General features: G+C 24.8%; 2 protein-coding genes across 3 annotated transcripts; one reads left to right on the top strand and one right to left on the bottom strand.

Moving 5' to 3' along the window:
* Nucleotides 1-94: 94 nt before the first annotated feature.
* On the bottom strand, nucleotides 95-3,249 carry LOC112593987 (28S ribosomal protein S5, mitochondrial). The gene is made up of 7 exons (XM_025338576.1): nucleotides 3,045-3,249; nucleotides 2,721-2,846; nucleotides 2,447-2,572; nucleotides 1,653-1,880; nucleotides 1,136-1,566; nucleotides 373-630; nucleotides 95-290 (listed from the first exon to the last, which is right to left on the bottom strand). Exons 1-7 carry the CDS (start codon nucleotides 3,115-3,117, stop codon nucleotides 165-167), a joined length of 1,368 nt encoding a protein of 455 aa, XP_025194361.1. The 5' UTR covers nucleotides 3,118-3,249; the 3' UTR covers nucleotides 95-164.
* A 5,294-nt stretch (nucleotides 3,250-8,543) lies between these two features.
* On the top strand, nucleotides 8,544-14,528 carry LOC112594046 (polycomb protein suz12-B). 2 transcript variants are annotated; one of them, XM_025338648.1, is made up of 11 exons: nucleotides 8,544-8,845; nucleotides 9,584-9,630; nucleotides 10,664-10,844; nucleotides 10,944-11,032; nucleotides 11,091-11,268; nucleotides 11,842-12,044; nucleotides 12,123-12,258; nucleotides 12,302-12,546; nucleotides 12,605-12,888; nucleotides 13,240-13,425; nucleotides 13,500-14,528. In XM_025338648.1, exons 1-11 carry the CDS (start codon nucleotides 8,755-8,757, stop codon nucleotides 14,218-14,220), a joined length of 2,361 nt encoding a protein of 786 aa, XP_025194433.1. In that variant the 5' UTR covers nucleotides 8,544-8,754; the 3' UTR covers nucleotides 14,221-14,528. The 2 variants fall into 2 exon arrangements, with proteins under 2 accessions (XP_025194433.1, XP_025194434.1); XM_025338649.1 differs by having other exon boundaries at nucleotides 12,317-12,546; nucleotides 13,500-14,527.
* The last annotated feature ends 3,434 nt before the right edge of the window (nucleotides 14,529-17,962 follow it).

Here is a 17,962-nt window from a genome sequence, read left to right as displayed (position 1 = left end):
GAATGTAGAATAACAAATGAATAAAAATGTATGATATTCATTTGTCATAAATTAAATAATAATCAGTGTAGATTATAAAAAATGTAAATAAACGTATGCAAAACATTAAAATAATTTTAATTTACAAATTATTATAAGTATTTTAATAATCAACTATAAATTCCTCATTGATTTTCATCTTCATTAGTTTGTTTTACAAATGATTTCTTTTGAACTGGTCTACACTCTGGATATTTATCAGTCAAAAAACTCCTTATTTCACCATACTCAGCTAACAAGTTATACTTTGCCTAATAATAAAACAATTGATAAAAATTCAAATTATTATAAATAAAGCTTTAGTAAATAAAACAAATTCTATTTCAACTGTACCTTATCCATATTTCTAATAGTTTCAATTTTTTTCTCTTTAATATACCAATGAGTTTTTTTGGTATAAAATGGTAAGGATTTCTTCTTCCGTAACCTTACTTTATTATCCATAACATACTGCAAAAAATCAGGAGCTTCTTTAGGATCTGTTTTAACAGGTCCTTTTGGAGAAGCAACAATTACTGGTAAGTAATCATTTTCTTTTCTAAATTCTACAAGATGATAATTTGTTTCATCGGCCAATTGTTGATGAGTTTTCTGTAAATAACGAACTGTTTTAAGATTTAAATTCAAAAATTTAAAACATTAAAATATGTATGGTTATAATTTATAAATATACTAAGCAATTTTGACACTATTAACAATCAAGGATGAACTGGCCCATTACAATAATAGATTAAATGGCCTGATAATATTTTAGGAATTAGAAGTATAATACATGAAATTACATAAAAATATAATAAACAGAATACATAAATAGGTATATAGCTTATTTGCTAGTTTGATTTTAAGTATCGTTATCCAAAATTTTATAGTATTATGGAGTGATCAACCGTTTTCTCAAATTTTCGATAAGCTATTATATATCATTCAAAAAATTTGTACAATGTTTAAAATATACATACAGATATATATATGAACAAAAAGCCAGAATAAGGATTTATTTATACGCTGTAATTATTATTTCATAATTTTTAAATTGTATTAAATATAAAATATGTATTTGCATATAAATATCAAACATTAATCCTAAGAAACTAACCTGTTTTAATAAGCCCAAAAAAAATGCTTTAACAACATTTTGTAAATTGGTAGAACCTTCTACTTTGGCATACAAGTCTTTAATACCAATAATTTCACAAATTGTTTTTATAGCACGATGACAAATTAATCCATGACCTTCAGGTCTTTTCTCCACAAATATTCTAGTGTTACAGAATTGTGTAAAGAAGTCGTGATAAACGGTATGGTTATTGTACCGTTCAATATACATTAACTTTTGTCCTGCCCTATTTTTAGCACGTCTTAGTGCAGCTCTAGAATCGGCTGCTTTACCTAAAGCAAAACCAGCTAAACCATTTTTATTACCAGTTACAGCAACAACACTTATTCTTCTATAACGACCAGCATTAGCTTTCATACAAAATACAGTTTTGAATTCTAACACTTTGGTATCAAAACCATCAAAGTTATCTGTTAACAAATAATAATAATAATTTAAAAAAATTAGATTCTGGAGAAAAATTATTTAAAAACTTAACAATTAAAATACTACTAACATTCATTTATAGGATCTGGTGGTCCTATACTGCGTCCAGGCATTTTGGAACCTGACCAACCTCGTTCAGTTGGTGAAAGCCTTAACATTTTAAATGTACCCATTGAATCTCTAAGCTTAATAAGACGAGCTTGTCTTTCAGGATCTGGCGGTAATTTAGTTCTTTTTATTAGATCTCGCCCTTTAATTATTGGGGCATTGAGCCCAGGCCATATAATATTATCAACACCTATTATTAAAAAAAAAAAAAATTATACATTTTTATTTAATATAAATTAACAAGTGACATTCGCCTAACATCCTAGATTTTAGATTTTGTCATAATTTAATAAGATTTTTTCTGTCTCATAAAAGAGTAATATCAGGAAGCTGATTTCTGCACACAATGGTTGTAAATAAAATCTATCAATGGGAATGGCTAATGTGTAATAAAAACCCCACACACAAGAGCTCTGTTTAATTATTTCAACAATCATTTTGCTTGCATATTTTGCTATAATTTATAGTAAATTAATTATTTAGATGCAACCAATTATTTTCAGAAACAAAGGCTGAAAATTAAAGAGTGCAGTTTGACTGAAAATTGGTTGAAATTCTGGGTTATTCTTTTATGGGACAAAGTATAATGAGTAATAAAGGTACTAACCATTAGTGTACTCCAAACATAGCTTATAAGTTAAACCCATGAAAAAATACAACTTTATTTATCAGTTATAATTTTGCCAAGTTTAAGAAAATATTTACATTAACACCCTAATTTAATAATTCACAGTTGAAAAACAATAGATAACTTACCTACACCAATGATTTGTCCTCTATTAAGATTTTTTGCTCTTCTTTTACCAGCACCTTTACCACGACCACGTTTTTTACCAGCATTACTTACACTTGTAACACTTTTCCAAATGTGTTCAGCCGTATCTAAAAATAAAATTTATTGATAAATTATAAACTTATTAAAAAACTAAATTTATTTATTTATTGTTAAGACAAATACATAAGTATAGTATCAAAAAATAAAAAATAAATTACAAACTTTTAAGAAAAACATATAGTTAATGACACTTACGTTTTTTAAAAAAACTTTCATGACGCACTTGCTGAACACATACAGATTGAAACTGTAATACTTTGGTCTGAGGCACAATTAAAGTTCTATAGTAGCATCTAGTACAATCTTTCAAAATGTCAGGACCTAAAATATAATTTATGTATAGTTTGAATATACTCAATCATGTAAATTTCACTTATCTCATTGCATACAAATAAGTATAATAATAAGTAAATCTTACATATTTAACAAATAAAAACACAAGATAAAATTATAATATACATTGCACACAATATCAGGCAATAACTAATAGTTAACAAATTATATTTATAATTTACTTACGTTTGGTAGAAACCACACTTTGGGCAATATTAATACTCTTCGGTGAGAGCAGTCGCTTCAGCACAGATATCATTTTTTTTATGTGTTATATAATATTACCATAGTATTTTAATTAAAAAATTAATAAAAATCTACCTTTCAGAACAAAAATTAGGAATACCAAAAAGACCAAACCAACCAGCCGGACTCCTTAACAGAAATATATGTATAGAATAGAATAGAATATGAATACGAAATAGATTAAATGATAACGAACCAGACCGCTTATCAAAATTGTTAAATAACTTACCTAACCACGGTTGTAACTCGTAGTAAAAAATAAATTAAATTTCATTATACTCTTAGTATTAAGTATAGAATGGTTAGTTTCATAGGAAGACTGAAAGTTAGTTGCAATTTGCAAATGCCGGTCACCGGTGTCAGTCTAATCATTGATTATAGAATAATGAACACCTAAACACCTATACCATAATTTTAAATTTTCTAGTCATATAATAATTTATTTATGTAATCGGTTTTGATACATAATTTTTGAGTTAATAACACCTTATTTGTAAATACTGTAAAACTGTGTAAATAAGTTCATATTCGATATTACCATCCGTCCAAATAATTGACTTGCAGCCAAACTTTACAACATTTTAATACCTCGAACAGATCAAGTCAAATGCTTAGGTATCGTTTTTGATAAACGACTATCTTGGAAAAATCATATTTCCGAAAAACGTAAACAATTAAACTCTTGATTGTATTACCTACTCCCATAGATAATATTATCTATTTAAAATTAATTTTGTAAAATGTAATACCTACTGTCAATGTTCAGAGTTCAGTATATTTTTATCAATAAATAATTGTCAGTTGAATTTTGATTATTTTTGTCATTCCACACTCCAATGCTAATCAGTTACTAATTAGTAATTACTATCACAAAATATGAAAATAATAATAATAATAGAAAATTGTTTAAACATCGGAAATATTTGATAGGTACCTAATAACTATTTATTTTATAGATTTCTTCGAGTTCAGTACTTACAGATTAACACTTTCAACGCCGTTGACGCGTTTCCCCTTCTATCTATAAAGATTTTTTCTAGAACATATTTTTGACTTGGGAACCCCAAAAAAATTATCCACTTGGCCCTAATTTTATTAAATCAAAATAATAATAATAATGTAAGCTGTAGAGACCTCTAATTTTCTCAAATTCTTCCACAGTTCCACCTCTCTCCCCGTTATTCTAAGTAGGTAAAAACGACTGAGTGCTCCCTACATCATGTTTATTATACTAATATTTATTTATTTTTTACCGCTATTATAACACTTACTTGTTATACATGTTAGTACAGTTGTATAATTCTTTTCAAAAATAAAAATATGTTCACATTATAGATAGATATAATAGCTTTTAATATTAATTATTCTGGATGGAGGCGTGGAGCCATAAATATATTGATTTTATGATGATGTGTTGTTTTTTTTATGTTTGTATATGTGTATGATAATTGATGGGCATACTTAGGTTATCGATTTAATGCTTCAATTTTCAAAAACAGGGATGGTTTTAGGTATAAAACAAAATGTAGTTTATACTTTGAAGAGATCAAATCTCAAAATTACCAGTTTTTATTTTTATATTTGGGAAAAATAAACAAAAAATTAAAGAAAAAGAAAAATGTTTGCAGATTTTTGTTTAATGTAATTCGAAAACGAACGACTTTAGATACTTGAAAATTTCACCAAATTATTTACTTTCGATAAAATTTTCAAAATATTTCAATTATTTTTTAACTATATACATATAGGCATAAAAAATGTTATTTATATAAATTAAAATTAAAAATTCTTTCGTGGTGAAAAATTTATAAAACACTTTTCTTTTTGCATTTAAGTTTTGATTAAGTTAATAAAAATAATTAATTTAAGTTAAGTATATACAAGAGCATTAAGAGAATTTGTCAGTGCAATAGAATTTTCTTTCAGACCCATGCGCAATAAATAAAACCCATTCACGTAGTCGTTTTTTATAATTTTTAAGTAATCATCAAATAAGATTTTATTTTTGAGGATAAGTGATATTGATTTTATATTTTAATATTATTTGTCTAAAATTTAATTTTTTATTTTAACTGCTATGGCCTGTGGATATTAAATTGTTTTTGACAATATTTAGACGAATTGAAATCGTCAATGTCAAACTCTAAAAAATATTACCTACAGTGCTGCAACTATAAGGATTTGGAGCTTAGGCATAGATTGTATTGATATAATTTAAGTCTAGAGGGATCTGTCATGAAATGATAGGCTTCTTTGAAAGTGCAATGCACTCCCAATATTTTCTCTATATAGTTGTGGCACTGATTACCTTTTATATACCTATTCTCATTGTATTTTATAATGAGTAATACATTTATTGTGAGAAATTTACGTTTACTCAAAAATATTAAAAACATATTTTGTGTAAATGCGTTTTATTTACGTTGCGGCGTGTGGGTCAGATAGAAATACAATTAATATTTAATACAAATGTCAAACAGTGTACTAAGTACTGACATCAGTGACATCCATTTAAGTTATAGAAGTTAATAGCTAACAAATAATAAATTTAACTCACTTGGTGGCTTATCATCGATTTAACTGAAAAAAGATAAGTAATTGAAATATTTAATTAGGTATTAATTAGGTATAAACTAGTTTTTGAAGAATAAAAAAAATATTTAAAAATAACTAATTAGTTAATATCTAACTTTGAGTCTTTACATACCTATATAAATTATAAATTATTTAGGAACCTATAATAGGTACTCATGAGAATTCATCTAATAATAATTAAAAATTAAAAATCTCTCCACCTCATTAATTTATGATTTGTACACCCAATGGCCAATACCCATGATTACTGCATAGTGTATAGTAAAATTCGGGCTGGTTCATTTGTTCATAAAGAGATATGAGTTTGTATTATACAGTGGTATAAAACTGTATTATATAAGGTATTAAACACATGGTATAAAATTATTTTAAACGTACGGTATAAAAAAAAATGAAGACGTTATTTTTTTTATTTATTATTATCATTTATAATTGTGGTAACATGTTTATTTAGGATTCATGTGTTGAAAATGATTTAAATCAATTATACTATTTATACCATTATGATATTGTAAATATAGGTATAAAGAGATAGTATATAAGCATTAATTGTGATTTTCGATTTATTTCCATTCAAAAATACCTTTGTTTATTTAAAGTTTTTAAAAATAAATTACATTTTTTTTTACTAAATTTTTGATATTACATTTATGTACTTAGAAGTTAGAACTTACATGAAGTAAAAACTGTGGAACCAAAAAGTTAGTAGATATATTTATATATGTTAATTTAATTATTGACAGATAAAAAAGTAACTTAAGTCCTAATTTATTTTAAAATTTATTAAGAAAATTTATTTGATATATCAAAAATAAAATTTATCAAGAAATATAAATTGTAATTAAAATATTTTTAATTTAAATCTTTCTAGTCATTAATTGGGTATATGAATGTATGGTATATGGTAAATCATAACTGGTGTCTAATAATATGACTAAATATTAATTTGGTAAATTTGGTATAAAATAATTCTTGTATTATGTATTTTTTTTTAATGTTTTCTGATATTTTAGCCATTTTTCAATTAATTAATTTTAAAATGATTCATATTTCCTAATTAATAATGGTTTTGTAACCTATGAAAAATTTCCGAAAATTTAAGGCAGGTACTAAAACGTTCTATAACACTGGTATAATACCCGTATAATATGGTATTATACAAAATAAAGTAAATAAATAAATAAAATAGTTAAAAATACCCTATTAAATATTTTAACATTTGTATTTGTTCATATTCCAAAATGTTCTCACTATTAGTATTTATCATTAAAATTGTAGATATAGTCATCGCAGATCAAAGTGAAGCATCATTGTATTATTTGTTAGCCAAAACATCTGATACCATTGTTCACTGCTGCATAATTGCATTTATTTGCACTCTAGTTTAGATGTTAGTTATTCTTTTTTGCTTAGAAGCTTCTATGCGAATGAGAACCATTATGGTTTCTCTCTATTGTGTTGATCAAAAGCGGGGGCGTGTTCATTGAGGGTGGACGAGGGTGTTATATCTCCTCCCCCATTGATTGTTTATATCAATTGATTTCTCATCATTTACTATTAAAATAAAATTTCGTGTTTTCAATATTGTTTTGTGTGAATTTTTTAAATTTTAATATACCTAAGTTAGGTTGTTTGGTAAAAAAAAAATATCATGTATAATAAAGTAATGAAAGCATGTCTACCGCTATTGTAGGGCAGATGTTTATTAAATATTAATAAATACCTAATAAATTAATAACATACGTATAATATACAAATTTTCCTTGCACATTAATTATTCTTTACGTATAAATACATGTTTTATTATAATTAACTTTCACCTGGAGATAAATGCAAGAATATACTATTTTTTCTTTGATCTGAAATTTGTCAATAATGTATTACCTCCCTAGCCCCTCTTTTAAAAAAGTTGAACACACCGCTGTCAAAAAATTTATGGTTAAAATAGACCCTACACTAGAACAAGTAGAATAACTGGATAAGTATATAGATGTTTAGTGAATACACTACAGAGGAATGCCATATACCTCTACATGTGTTTAATATCAATGGTCGGAGAGCTCAAACCATCTGTTTTTAACCGGTACGTCACCCGTTGGTAACTACTGCAGTCTGAAATTTATGAAGAAATTTGACAAAAAATTATTGAAAAATCACGGGTGTAAGAAAAGTATATTGTAATAGATGGACGTTGAGCAACTCTTATAAGTCTTAAAGTGAAAATATATTGGGACTGTCTGGGACTAATATAAAAATAGGTAAGAGATAAGTATTAGACTTGGACTTTTGAAAATATTATCTACTATCTAGATACTCGTTCTAGTCTCGAAGTAATTAGTACTTAGTAGTCAGTAGTTTTGGTAGATACTAGATGACTCGATCAAAAGTAGATTGAAGTTATTGAAGATTCGTTATTTCATTCTATACGACTATAGACTATAGTACTGTACATAGTATATTAGTATACATAGTATACTAATACTATACATGGTTTTTGAACATCAACGGAATTAACAATCATTAGTATTTAGACGAAAAGTGTGACCAACCTTTTTTGTTTGCAAATCATAATTTAATGAATTAATCATAGACCTATATGAACTAAAGATAATTGTTAGCACAAGTCAGAATTTCTTAACACAACTATGGTATACTATAGTACGCCAAACTATAGTATGGTTTACTCATTTGCCAAAGAAACTCGTACATTGTTTTGTTTTTGTTTTTCCATTTATGGTTAATTTAAATGAATGTACAGGGTACATTGTTGTACGTGATATGGTCACACTGCGATGCTCGTTATCGGTCGTTGTCCCCCGGAACGGCTGTAGACTTCCCGTTGCCTTCGCCTCGCCCTTTGCCAATGGATCGCTTCCATTGTTTACCCTCCTCACTTTTTAGATTTACGTATATTTTTTTTTAGTTTTTAGTTACAGTTTTTTTTTTTTTTTTTACTATTACACAATTTATAATTTTGTTTACCGATATAAAATTCACACCATTCAATTTTTGTGTTCCATAACTTTTACTTTAGTAAGTTTACCGGTTTTTTAGAATGGCTCCGAAAAAGAGAGAAAAAGAACTAGACAAAAACCGAATGGATCACGCTCAAGCTGATCATGAACTTTTTCTGCAAGCATTCGAAAGTAAGTTTAAGTATTATTAGGTAGCTACCAATTTTTGTTTTTAAATTAAAACTGTTGTTAAACTTGTTCTAAAGCTCTAAAATTAAATACTGATTTATGTATGTTGTTTACATTTTGATTTACTAAAACTAAAATAGTCATCATATCAAACAAATTAAATTAGTACGTATTTAAATTTAAATATATTTGCTTTAAATTTATATTTTCTCAAAAGCTTGCTATGAATAACTAATATTGAATTATAACAATAAATATTTTGTCATTAGGTAGACTATATAATTAATTAATAGCCAACTTAGTTAATTTTATATTTAGGCATTTTTAATTTTTAGTCAAATAGTCTACTATTATTAGTATCCATTAGCAAAACATTTATATCTATGTATGGAGTACAAATTAAGATAGTTTTTTTTTATCAATGATATTTAGTTAATTTTTTAGTCACTGATTAATTTTATATTAAATGTGAGTTAAAAATATTTTTTAGGTGATGCTTATTATTTTTTTATTTTTTTAAAAAAAAACTTATGTTATTCTTATTTATTGTTCCTATGTATAATTTATTACTATAAGCTGTATATTTTTTTCTTTACCTATAACCATTAAAATATAAATTATATTAGATTAACATTTTTACTTAAATTTTACATAATTTTCTTTTCCTGACTTTATATACATTAAGGTACATATTATAGTTTGATAGATTCATGTTATAAATTATGGTAATTATTTTTTCAGAACCTACCCAAATTTACAAATATTTGAGGAATCGTAGTTTGTTTTCGGTAAGTTAATAAATATTAAATTAAGATTCTAAATAATATTAATGTTTAATGTATTGATACATAGTTATTTTATTTTAATTTAGTTTTAGTATCTTATTAGTAGTGATGGTCAATGATATCAATAATTCGATATAATATTGATTATTGTATTAAAAAAGTAAATGAGTTTAATTCCTTAGTGTGATGTAAATTTGGTTAAGTGAAAACAAAAAAGGGACTTCAATATCATGATACAATATTGAAAAATTTTGACAATATCAATATTTGAAATTATATCGTTACTCATCACTACTTATTAGTTTATTATATTTAACCTATTACACTAAAAATAATACATTTTGTAATGTAAAGAAATTGGTATTAATATGAATTTATTTATTACATATCAATGTTATAAGCGATTAGTAACAATTTTTATGTCAACTACTTCATTTAGTTATCTTGTGTTATGATAAACTTTTGTTTATTAATTTACATTAAAATATTGTCCACTATTTGAGGTTATTGCTAATTTTTTTTTTATAAAATTAATATATTATAAGAAAAAAGTAATATTTTATCTTTGTTCCTCAGTCTTATATTTTATTTATTAGATAATATCTATGACATTATTTGGAGTACATTAATTTTATTTTTGGGAAAAGCAAAATATGGTAATTTTTTTTTTTTTTTGATAAATAATATCTTTATAATTGTTGACTTTAAATATATAGGAAGAAATTATTCTAATTCTCTATTATTAAATAATACTGAATATTATAATTCAAAGTTATGTACTATATTAAAATTCATTTTTTACCTACACTACAGTTGTGTCAATATCCAATAGGTAAGAACAATACATTTATGAGAGTTTTTTTATAAATATAATATAGTATAAAAATGACCTTGAACTGTTCAATGACTTATACTAGTTAAATTACCTATAATAATTTATTAATACATATAAACATAAGTTATTATGTTTTGAATTTAAATAAATATTACATAATATTTTAAGATTAATTTTGTTATGATTCATGACTTGTTTTAGCCATTATTTTTAGTCAGAACTTTAAGCTACATGAGAGCAAATCGTCCAAAACCAAAGCGTCCAAAAAAGAAATTAGATATTGATTCATTGTTAAACAATGTAGAAAATCAAGTTTATGAAAAGAAAACATTTAACAAACGATATTTAACAATTAGTTATATTGGATATTTTGACGATAAAAGTAATTTTATTATATTAGTTTCATATTCTAGTGTTAGAAGTTAAAACTAATAATAATACTAATTAAAATATTTTTCTTTTCTTTTTTAAAATTTTATAGTGAACAATGCAAATGGGCCTGTTAAAGTTGAAACTACACTTGTGAAAATATGTCACAAAAAACGTAAAGATGTTTGCCCATATACAATGGTAGGATACTACATTTTTTAAATTAAATCATTTTAACAAATTTATTTAATTATTTTAGGTTTCTTTTGGCTTATCATCTGTTCCTGTCAACCCAACTTGTTCTCAATTAACATCACAATCACCAGTAGTGTCTATTCCTGTTGAATCAGTTAATACACAAGGACATGTATCTAAATCACATCATTTATTAGTGAGGATTATAAATGTGATTTCAAATTCAGATTCTGAAAACACTGGTTAGTTAAATAGCAATTTCACATAATATAGTAGATTTTAATAAATAGTCATAATTTATTTTCAATTGAAATAAATAAAAATAATTTAGAGTATTGAAATTTGAAAATTTCAATATTTTAAATAAATTTTAAAATATTGATTATAGCTGTTTTAAATGTTTAAAAATTTTAATTTGCAATAATTTAGCCATTAAAAACTCTTTGATTAAATGGTAATCAATACATTTTTTAATTTACTATTGAGTAGTAAATTATATTGAATTTTGAATTTACTATTTAATATATAAAATTAAAACACATTTATGGAATTATATAAAAGGAAACATATAAATAGTTTATTTGAATCTTATCTTATTTTTATGATAAATTATGCATTTTTAAAATATATTTAAGTGGTATAATATAAATATTACTACTATAATAATTAATACTATTCTATTTCAATAATTTAAATGCCTCGACACATTAAGAAAAAAACTTAGTTTTAGTTATATTTATCATTAGTTTATTTTACTTTATAAAATGCATTTCAGTTGTTTTAATTTTATTTTTAAAATTGCATTTTAATTTCAGAGCCGAGTCAGAAGAAAAGAAGAATGAGTATTAAAGAGGGTAATGGTATAGTTAAAAAAGAAATTGGTGCAAATTTAATTATTCATGACAAACAGAATCGATGCTTGCTTAAAGATGGTGACTATGATTGTCTAGTAGAAGAAATTAGTGGTGAAAGTCCTAATTTAACTACAGGAAAATCGTGTTCATGGGAACGTCTCAAAGTACACATACATTTGTCTTTTTTAACATTTTAATCCATTATATGTTTTTTTTTATCATAATATTTTCTATAATTGTAGGAAGTAAGAGCTGGACCACAATTTAGTGCATTTGAAAGCCGTAAAAAGATCAAGCTTCGTTTAAAGTGGTCAACAGAACCTAATAGTACTGCTGTTGTTTATCCTCTCGTTGATAATAAAGAAAATAATTGGCCAAGTATTAAATTTACATACATTGTTAAAACTTATATCTAATTTAGCTAATATTCTTATAGCATCAAATTCTAGAAGAAGTAGCAGTGTTCAAAATGCAAATGGTTCTCTGGATTCTTCATCTAATAAGTTGAAAATAGTATACCAATTCTTGTACAATAATAACAGCCGTCAACAGACTGAAGCTAGTGAAGATTTACACTGCCCATGGTGTACATTGGATTGTTTTACATTATATGCATTACTTAAGCATTTGAAGTTATGTCATGCCCGGTTTACATTTTCTTATGTTGTAAGTTGTATTATAAAGTTTCTTTTAGCTGGACTTGCATTAAAACTAAAATTTACAGCCAACAGGATCTGGTGCAAGAATTGATGTTGCAATCAATGAACACTATGATGGTTGTTATATTGGTAGTCCACAAGATTTAATTGCACAACCACAAAGGGATGAATCAAAGAATGTTGGTTACCGTATAACTAGAGTTGGTCCGGTAAGACGTACAGTTGTATCAAAAATAGTAGTTTGTCATCCAAAACGACTTAGGCGTGCTTCATTGTCCGAGTTTTTACATGAACTGGAAGATACTGATGGATATGATGGCCAAAGACCATATGTTACTGGACATAATAGGTAAAAATACATTTCCATACTCTATGCAAGTTAAGATTATTTATAATTGGCAGTGACTAGTTTTTGTATACAAATGAGTTACTGAGTATAGTTTTTAATTTGAATAGAATATAAAGTGGTTATATATAACAGTTTTTAAAAATTCTTTAGTGTACTGACACCAATATTAAATCAGATATTATGTTAGTTAATCCTTATTGCGTATACACTAATGTTAACTATTTATAATATGTATTTTTCAAATGAATCTAAGAAACCAAAACATTAAGTAAAAAATAACTATTAAAATGTTTTAAATTATTTTATTATAACTAATAACTAATTGTATAAAATAACAAATATAACTTTCAGATTATATCATCATACATCAACATGTCTTCCAATTTATCCACGAGAAATGGATGTAGATAGTGAAGATGAAAGTGATCCTATATGGTTGAGGAAAAAGACTGCAATGATGATTGATGAATTCACTGATGTCAATGATGGTGAAAAAGAACTAATGAAGATGTGGAATCTTCACGTTATGAAAGAGGGGTATGAGTGAATATAAATAATATATTATATTTAACTATAAATAATTAGTCTAATTATTAAAAATTTACTTTCAGATTTGTTGGTGATTGTCAAATATCATTAGCTTTAAGCATGTTTGTTGAATCTAAGGGTAGATACATTCTTAGAAAAAACTTATATAGAAATTTTATGTTACATCTATGCAACTTGTGTGACTTACGTCTTATAAGTCCAGTGACCTTTTATACAACCATACAAAAATTACAAGATATTTTAGCTGTTGATTCAGAAGCTAGCAATGTATTATATGAATCTTTTGAAGCACAGCGAAAATATTGGCGTGAGGAAGGTGCTAAAAAGGCCGAAGATCGTACTGAAATTAGGTGTTTAGTACAAAGTCCATTGCAGTCAGACATTGGCACTAGACGTAAACCTGCTGGATCATTTTATCCATTAAAACTTCAAGATAAATTAAAAGGAAAAGTAATTAAACAACAAAATAGCCGTAAAGGAGGAACTTCTACAAGACCAAATCCCCCTGCCACCAAAAATGCAAACATTGTTGAAGAAAAGAAACTTGATAAAAAAAGTGACAAAAAGGGAGGGTCTACAACTAGATCTCAATCTGCTGTACGAACTGATAAGCCAGAAAAACCAGTAGAAAAACGTAATAGCACATCTTTGAATGGTGAAGATCATAAAATATCTGCAACTCTCACAGTACGACGTAGGACTTTTCCTATATTGACTGACAAGAAAAAACCAGTTCCTGAAAAATTGCCAACAAATGTGTCTGAATCTATAAGGCGAAAGTAAATAGGTAATTATTGTTGTGATAATTTTGAGAAAAATTGTTATAAAATTAAATCAAATTTCCCATTATGTCTAAAATGAGTTGTTCACTATTGTCATAAAAATGTAAGTTAAGCTACAAAGAGGAGAATTATAAGTTCTTATTTTTGTGATCATATAGTTTGGTTTTATTATTTTTAATCTTTGTACAGTGGATAGAAAAATCTTAGAACTCAGCCTTATAATTAAGATTGTTAAATCATTTTCATACTAGTTACACCAAAAATACTTAAAAGTAATTGTTCCATACAGTAAATGAGTTCTTGAAATATGTTATTATTACTTAGAAATTATAGATATCATATTATATATTTAAATAGAATTTTAAATGTTATTTACTATATTAGGAGTAATATTTGTATATCACGTAATTGTAATACTTCAATTGGTATTCATTTGTTTATATTGTTTTCAATCAGTATAATCTAACAATGAATGCAAAATGAAATACTTTCAAATGATTTATAAATACTTTATATTATTATAATATTAAATATAAAGTATTGCCTCAACATTTTTCCTCGTTAAAGTACAATTTATATATAATTTGGAAGTTACCATGTAATACTGAATTATTTACTGTTCACAGTCCTAAGTTTTTGATTTATTTTAAAAGTGTGATATACTGCATACTTGATCATGATCAATATTTCCATAAAACAATTGAATTTTACAAACAACTATTAATCAAATACAAAAAAATTTAAATATATTTTTATTTTTTTGAGAGGGGGGATATAGATAAAATACATTTTGACATTTTCTTAAAAATGTTGTTTTATAAATATTTAATTTGGTCATAGCTACCAAAACAGGGTTATCGTTCCACTGTGCATTGATTAAATAATAAATATTCATATTTTTCATAATTGGTGTAATTTTTATTCGTGTATAATAAATTATAACAATTGTAATTCTAAATGATATGCTATTCAAATTAAAATAGGCTTTTTAACATTTGTATTTAATCTATTTGTGAGTACAGTATTCTTTGGTTATGTGCAATATAGCATAACAGTATTTGCATACAATCACTTATTTAAAAAACAATATAATATTATAGAACTAGCACTAGCAATCTGGGTTATGTATAGAATTACAGATTGTAGTTACTAGCTTTACAGTCTCACATAATTATGTATACCTACTTTGATTATTTTAAAGATTTTTTTTTTATCTATTAAGAGTGCAACTGTTAGAAATGTTAATCCTAATAATTATTTACTAAACATTAGATATTAATTTAGAAATTTTAAATTTTATGTAATGGTTTAGTTATTTATATGATTTAAAATTATAATTATATCACTGAAGTAATTGGTTTTATATATAAACATGTTTGAAAATAACTTGGTAGTTTTTTCTTCGTTAAGACATTTTGTCCTACATGAATTTATTTATTTCTTACGCTAAGTATAAAAGACTTATTTACATAAACTTTTTATTTTAATGATCAATGAGATAAATAATTAAGCCTACAAATATGCACACAAGTAGTTAAAGTATTTATTGTATATTTCACATTGGGTTTGAATTAAAAACATTATATTTTAGTTTTGGGTATATTCACATAATATTTATACAGGGTTTTTTTTTCATATGATTATAATATACTTGTCTAATTATTTATTATTCTTTTATATTTTATCAATGACTATGATTTAATTAAAAATAACTACTAATTATTTTTTTTATGAATTAAATATTATTATTTATAGTAAGTCATAAATTCAACCATTTTAATGTTTATTAAGTAGTCTATTTTAAAAATTAATTTTAATTTAAATAATATTGCACTCTAAACATGAGTGATACATGTAATGACATTAATTATCATTAGACCTTTGAATTAGACTAAAGGTATTTTTTTCAATTTAGATTAAAATAAAATAATTTTAAGGCCAAAACAGTGATATTATTAAAAAAAAATAAAAATAATAGTTAAATACTTTATCTGTGGCCGATTAAATACAATTTTTGATTCTCATGTTTAAAAATAATGAAACTTAACATTATTCTTCTAAAAATAATATGCATTTGTACAAAAGAACTATTCAAGCAATTTAATTTATAATTTATAAAATCTTTATTTATTTAATTTAAAGTCTGGATTTTTTTGTTAAAACTAAATATTAAGAGTTCTCATTAAACTAACTGATTTATAATTTTAATAGTTGGTCAAAAAATTAGTAATTTGTTTTCTTTTTCACTGCCTTTAGTTCACTGCCTTAGTATCTAAATAATGGTAGGCATTTAATAATTATTTATATTATTTATTTACGGACCAAAAAAAAAAAAAAGAAAGAAAGAAAATCAGTTAAAACCAACTTAATATATATATTATGTTAAAATATTTAATGTATATATTATTATATTAGATGTTAAAGTATATTTACTGTAATAGAACTTCTATCGTTTTTACAATAAATTATTGTAATGCATCTTATTCAATAATAATAGTATGTACAAATATAGTAACAATATGTAATTTATATTATATTTAAATTATTGTATCCATGTTATGCGGCTTTCACATTATATTATGAAAATTAAATTGTTTAAAAATGGGTATGCAAAATAGGATTAATTCAAAAAGTAGTATGCAAATTATTTTATATTGATGCGGTTAAATCGATTAATTTTTCTTTGTAGGATGCAATATGTTTGTGTTCCATTTTTAAAACTATTATTAGTTTTTCATTATGTAATAAGTTGTAACTTAATCTTGTTATTTCCCTTTATGTTGCCTAAAAGGAAATTGGCACTTAGAGACCCCTTAAACTAATTGTAGAAAAAGTAAAATTATACCTCAATTATGAGTTCTGGTGTTGAAGAAGTGTCACTGATCACTCTTTGTACAAACATGACATGTCTATTTATTCTCTAACATAAATTTTACTCATTGTATTGTATATATTGTCGTTCTATGCAAAAAATGATCAGATAAAAATTATAGCATATAAGCAATTATATTGTGATGTATTCATAAAAAAATTGAAAAATAAAATTATAATTATTTTCTGTCAGATCACTTTTTGCATTATGACGACGATATACAGATTGTTAATATACATTAATTCAAAATAAAAAGACAAAAAAATTTAAAACTGTGTTGAGTTTTTTTATTAACATTTTTTTTTCTTACAGGATATTTAAACATATTTTTTGTTTAATGATTATTTGTGTATTAACAGTTATGTAAATCTCATTTTTAAGACAATTTAGGAAAAATATATTTTTGGAGCATACTGACTCTCTTAATAAAAATATCTGCATTCTATTGATCTATCTGTAGGTCAAGAACTCGTACAAAAAAATACTTATTTAGAGTATACTGACCCTGCTGATGATACATTTTTCATCACTTGTAAAGTAATGAAGTGCAATTTTTTATATTTATTTAGTGTATTGTATGCTTGGTTGTAAATATTTATATGAACAATATAAATATAATTGAACCATCAGTATACTATTTGTATGTTGGGCTCTGGCCTATTTTGTTTTGAAATAAAATAAAATAACCATACACACGCAAAGCTTCTCATCAGTTATTCTATTGAATTCCTGAATATTTTATATACTTATTTTTTGCATGTTATATTATGAAATACAGCCAATGACTAGAAACGTTATTGAATACATCATAACGGTACTGTTTAAATTGTATTTTACGAATAAGGTCGTTGAGGTAGACAGTGTATTAGAA

Source organism: Melanaphis sacchari, unplaced genomic scaffold (genome assembly GCF_002803265.2).
Source record: "Melanaphis sacchari strain LSU unplaced genomic scaffold, SCAv2.0 Contig21_pilon_pilon, whole genome shotgun sequence".
NCBI classification, from domain to species: domain Eukaryota; kingdom Metazoa; phylum Arthropoda; class Insecta; order Hemiptera; family Aphididae; genus Melanaphis; species Melanaphis sacchari.
This window is presented reverse-complemented; position numbering and strand designations above follow the sequence as displayed.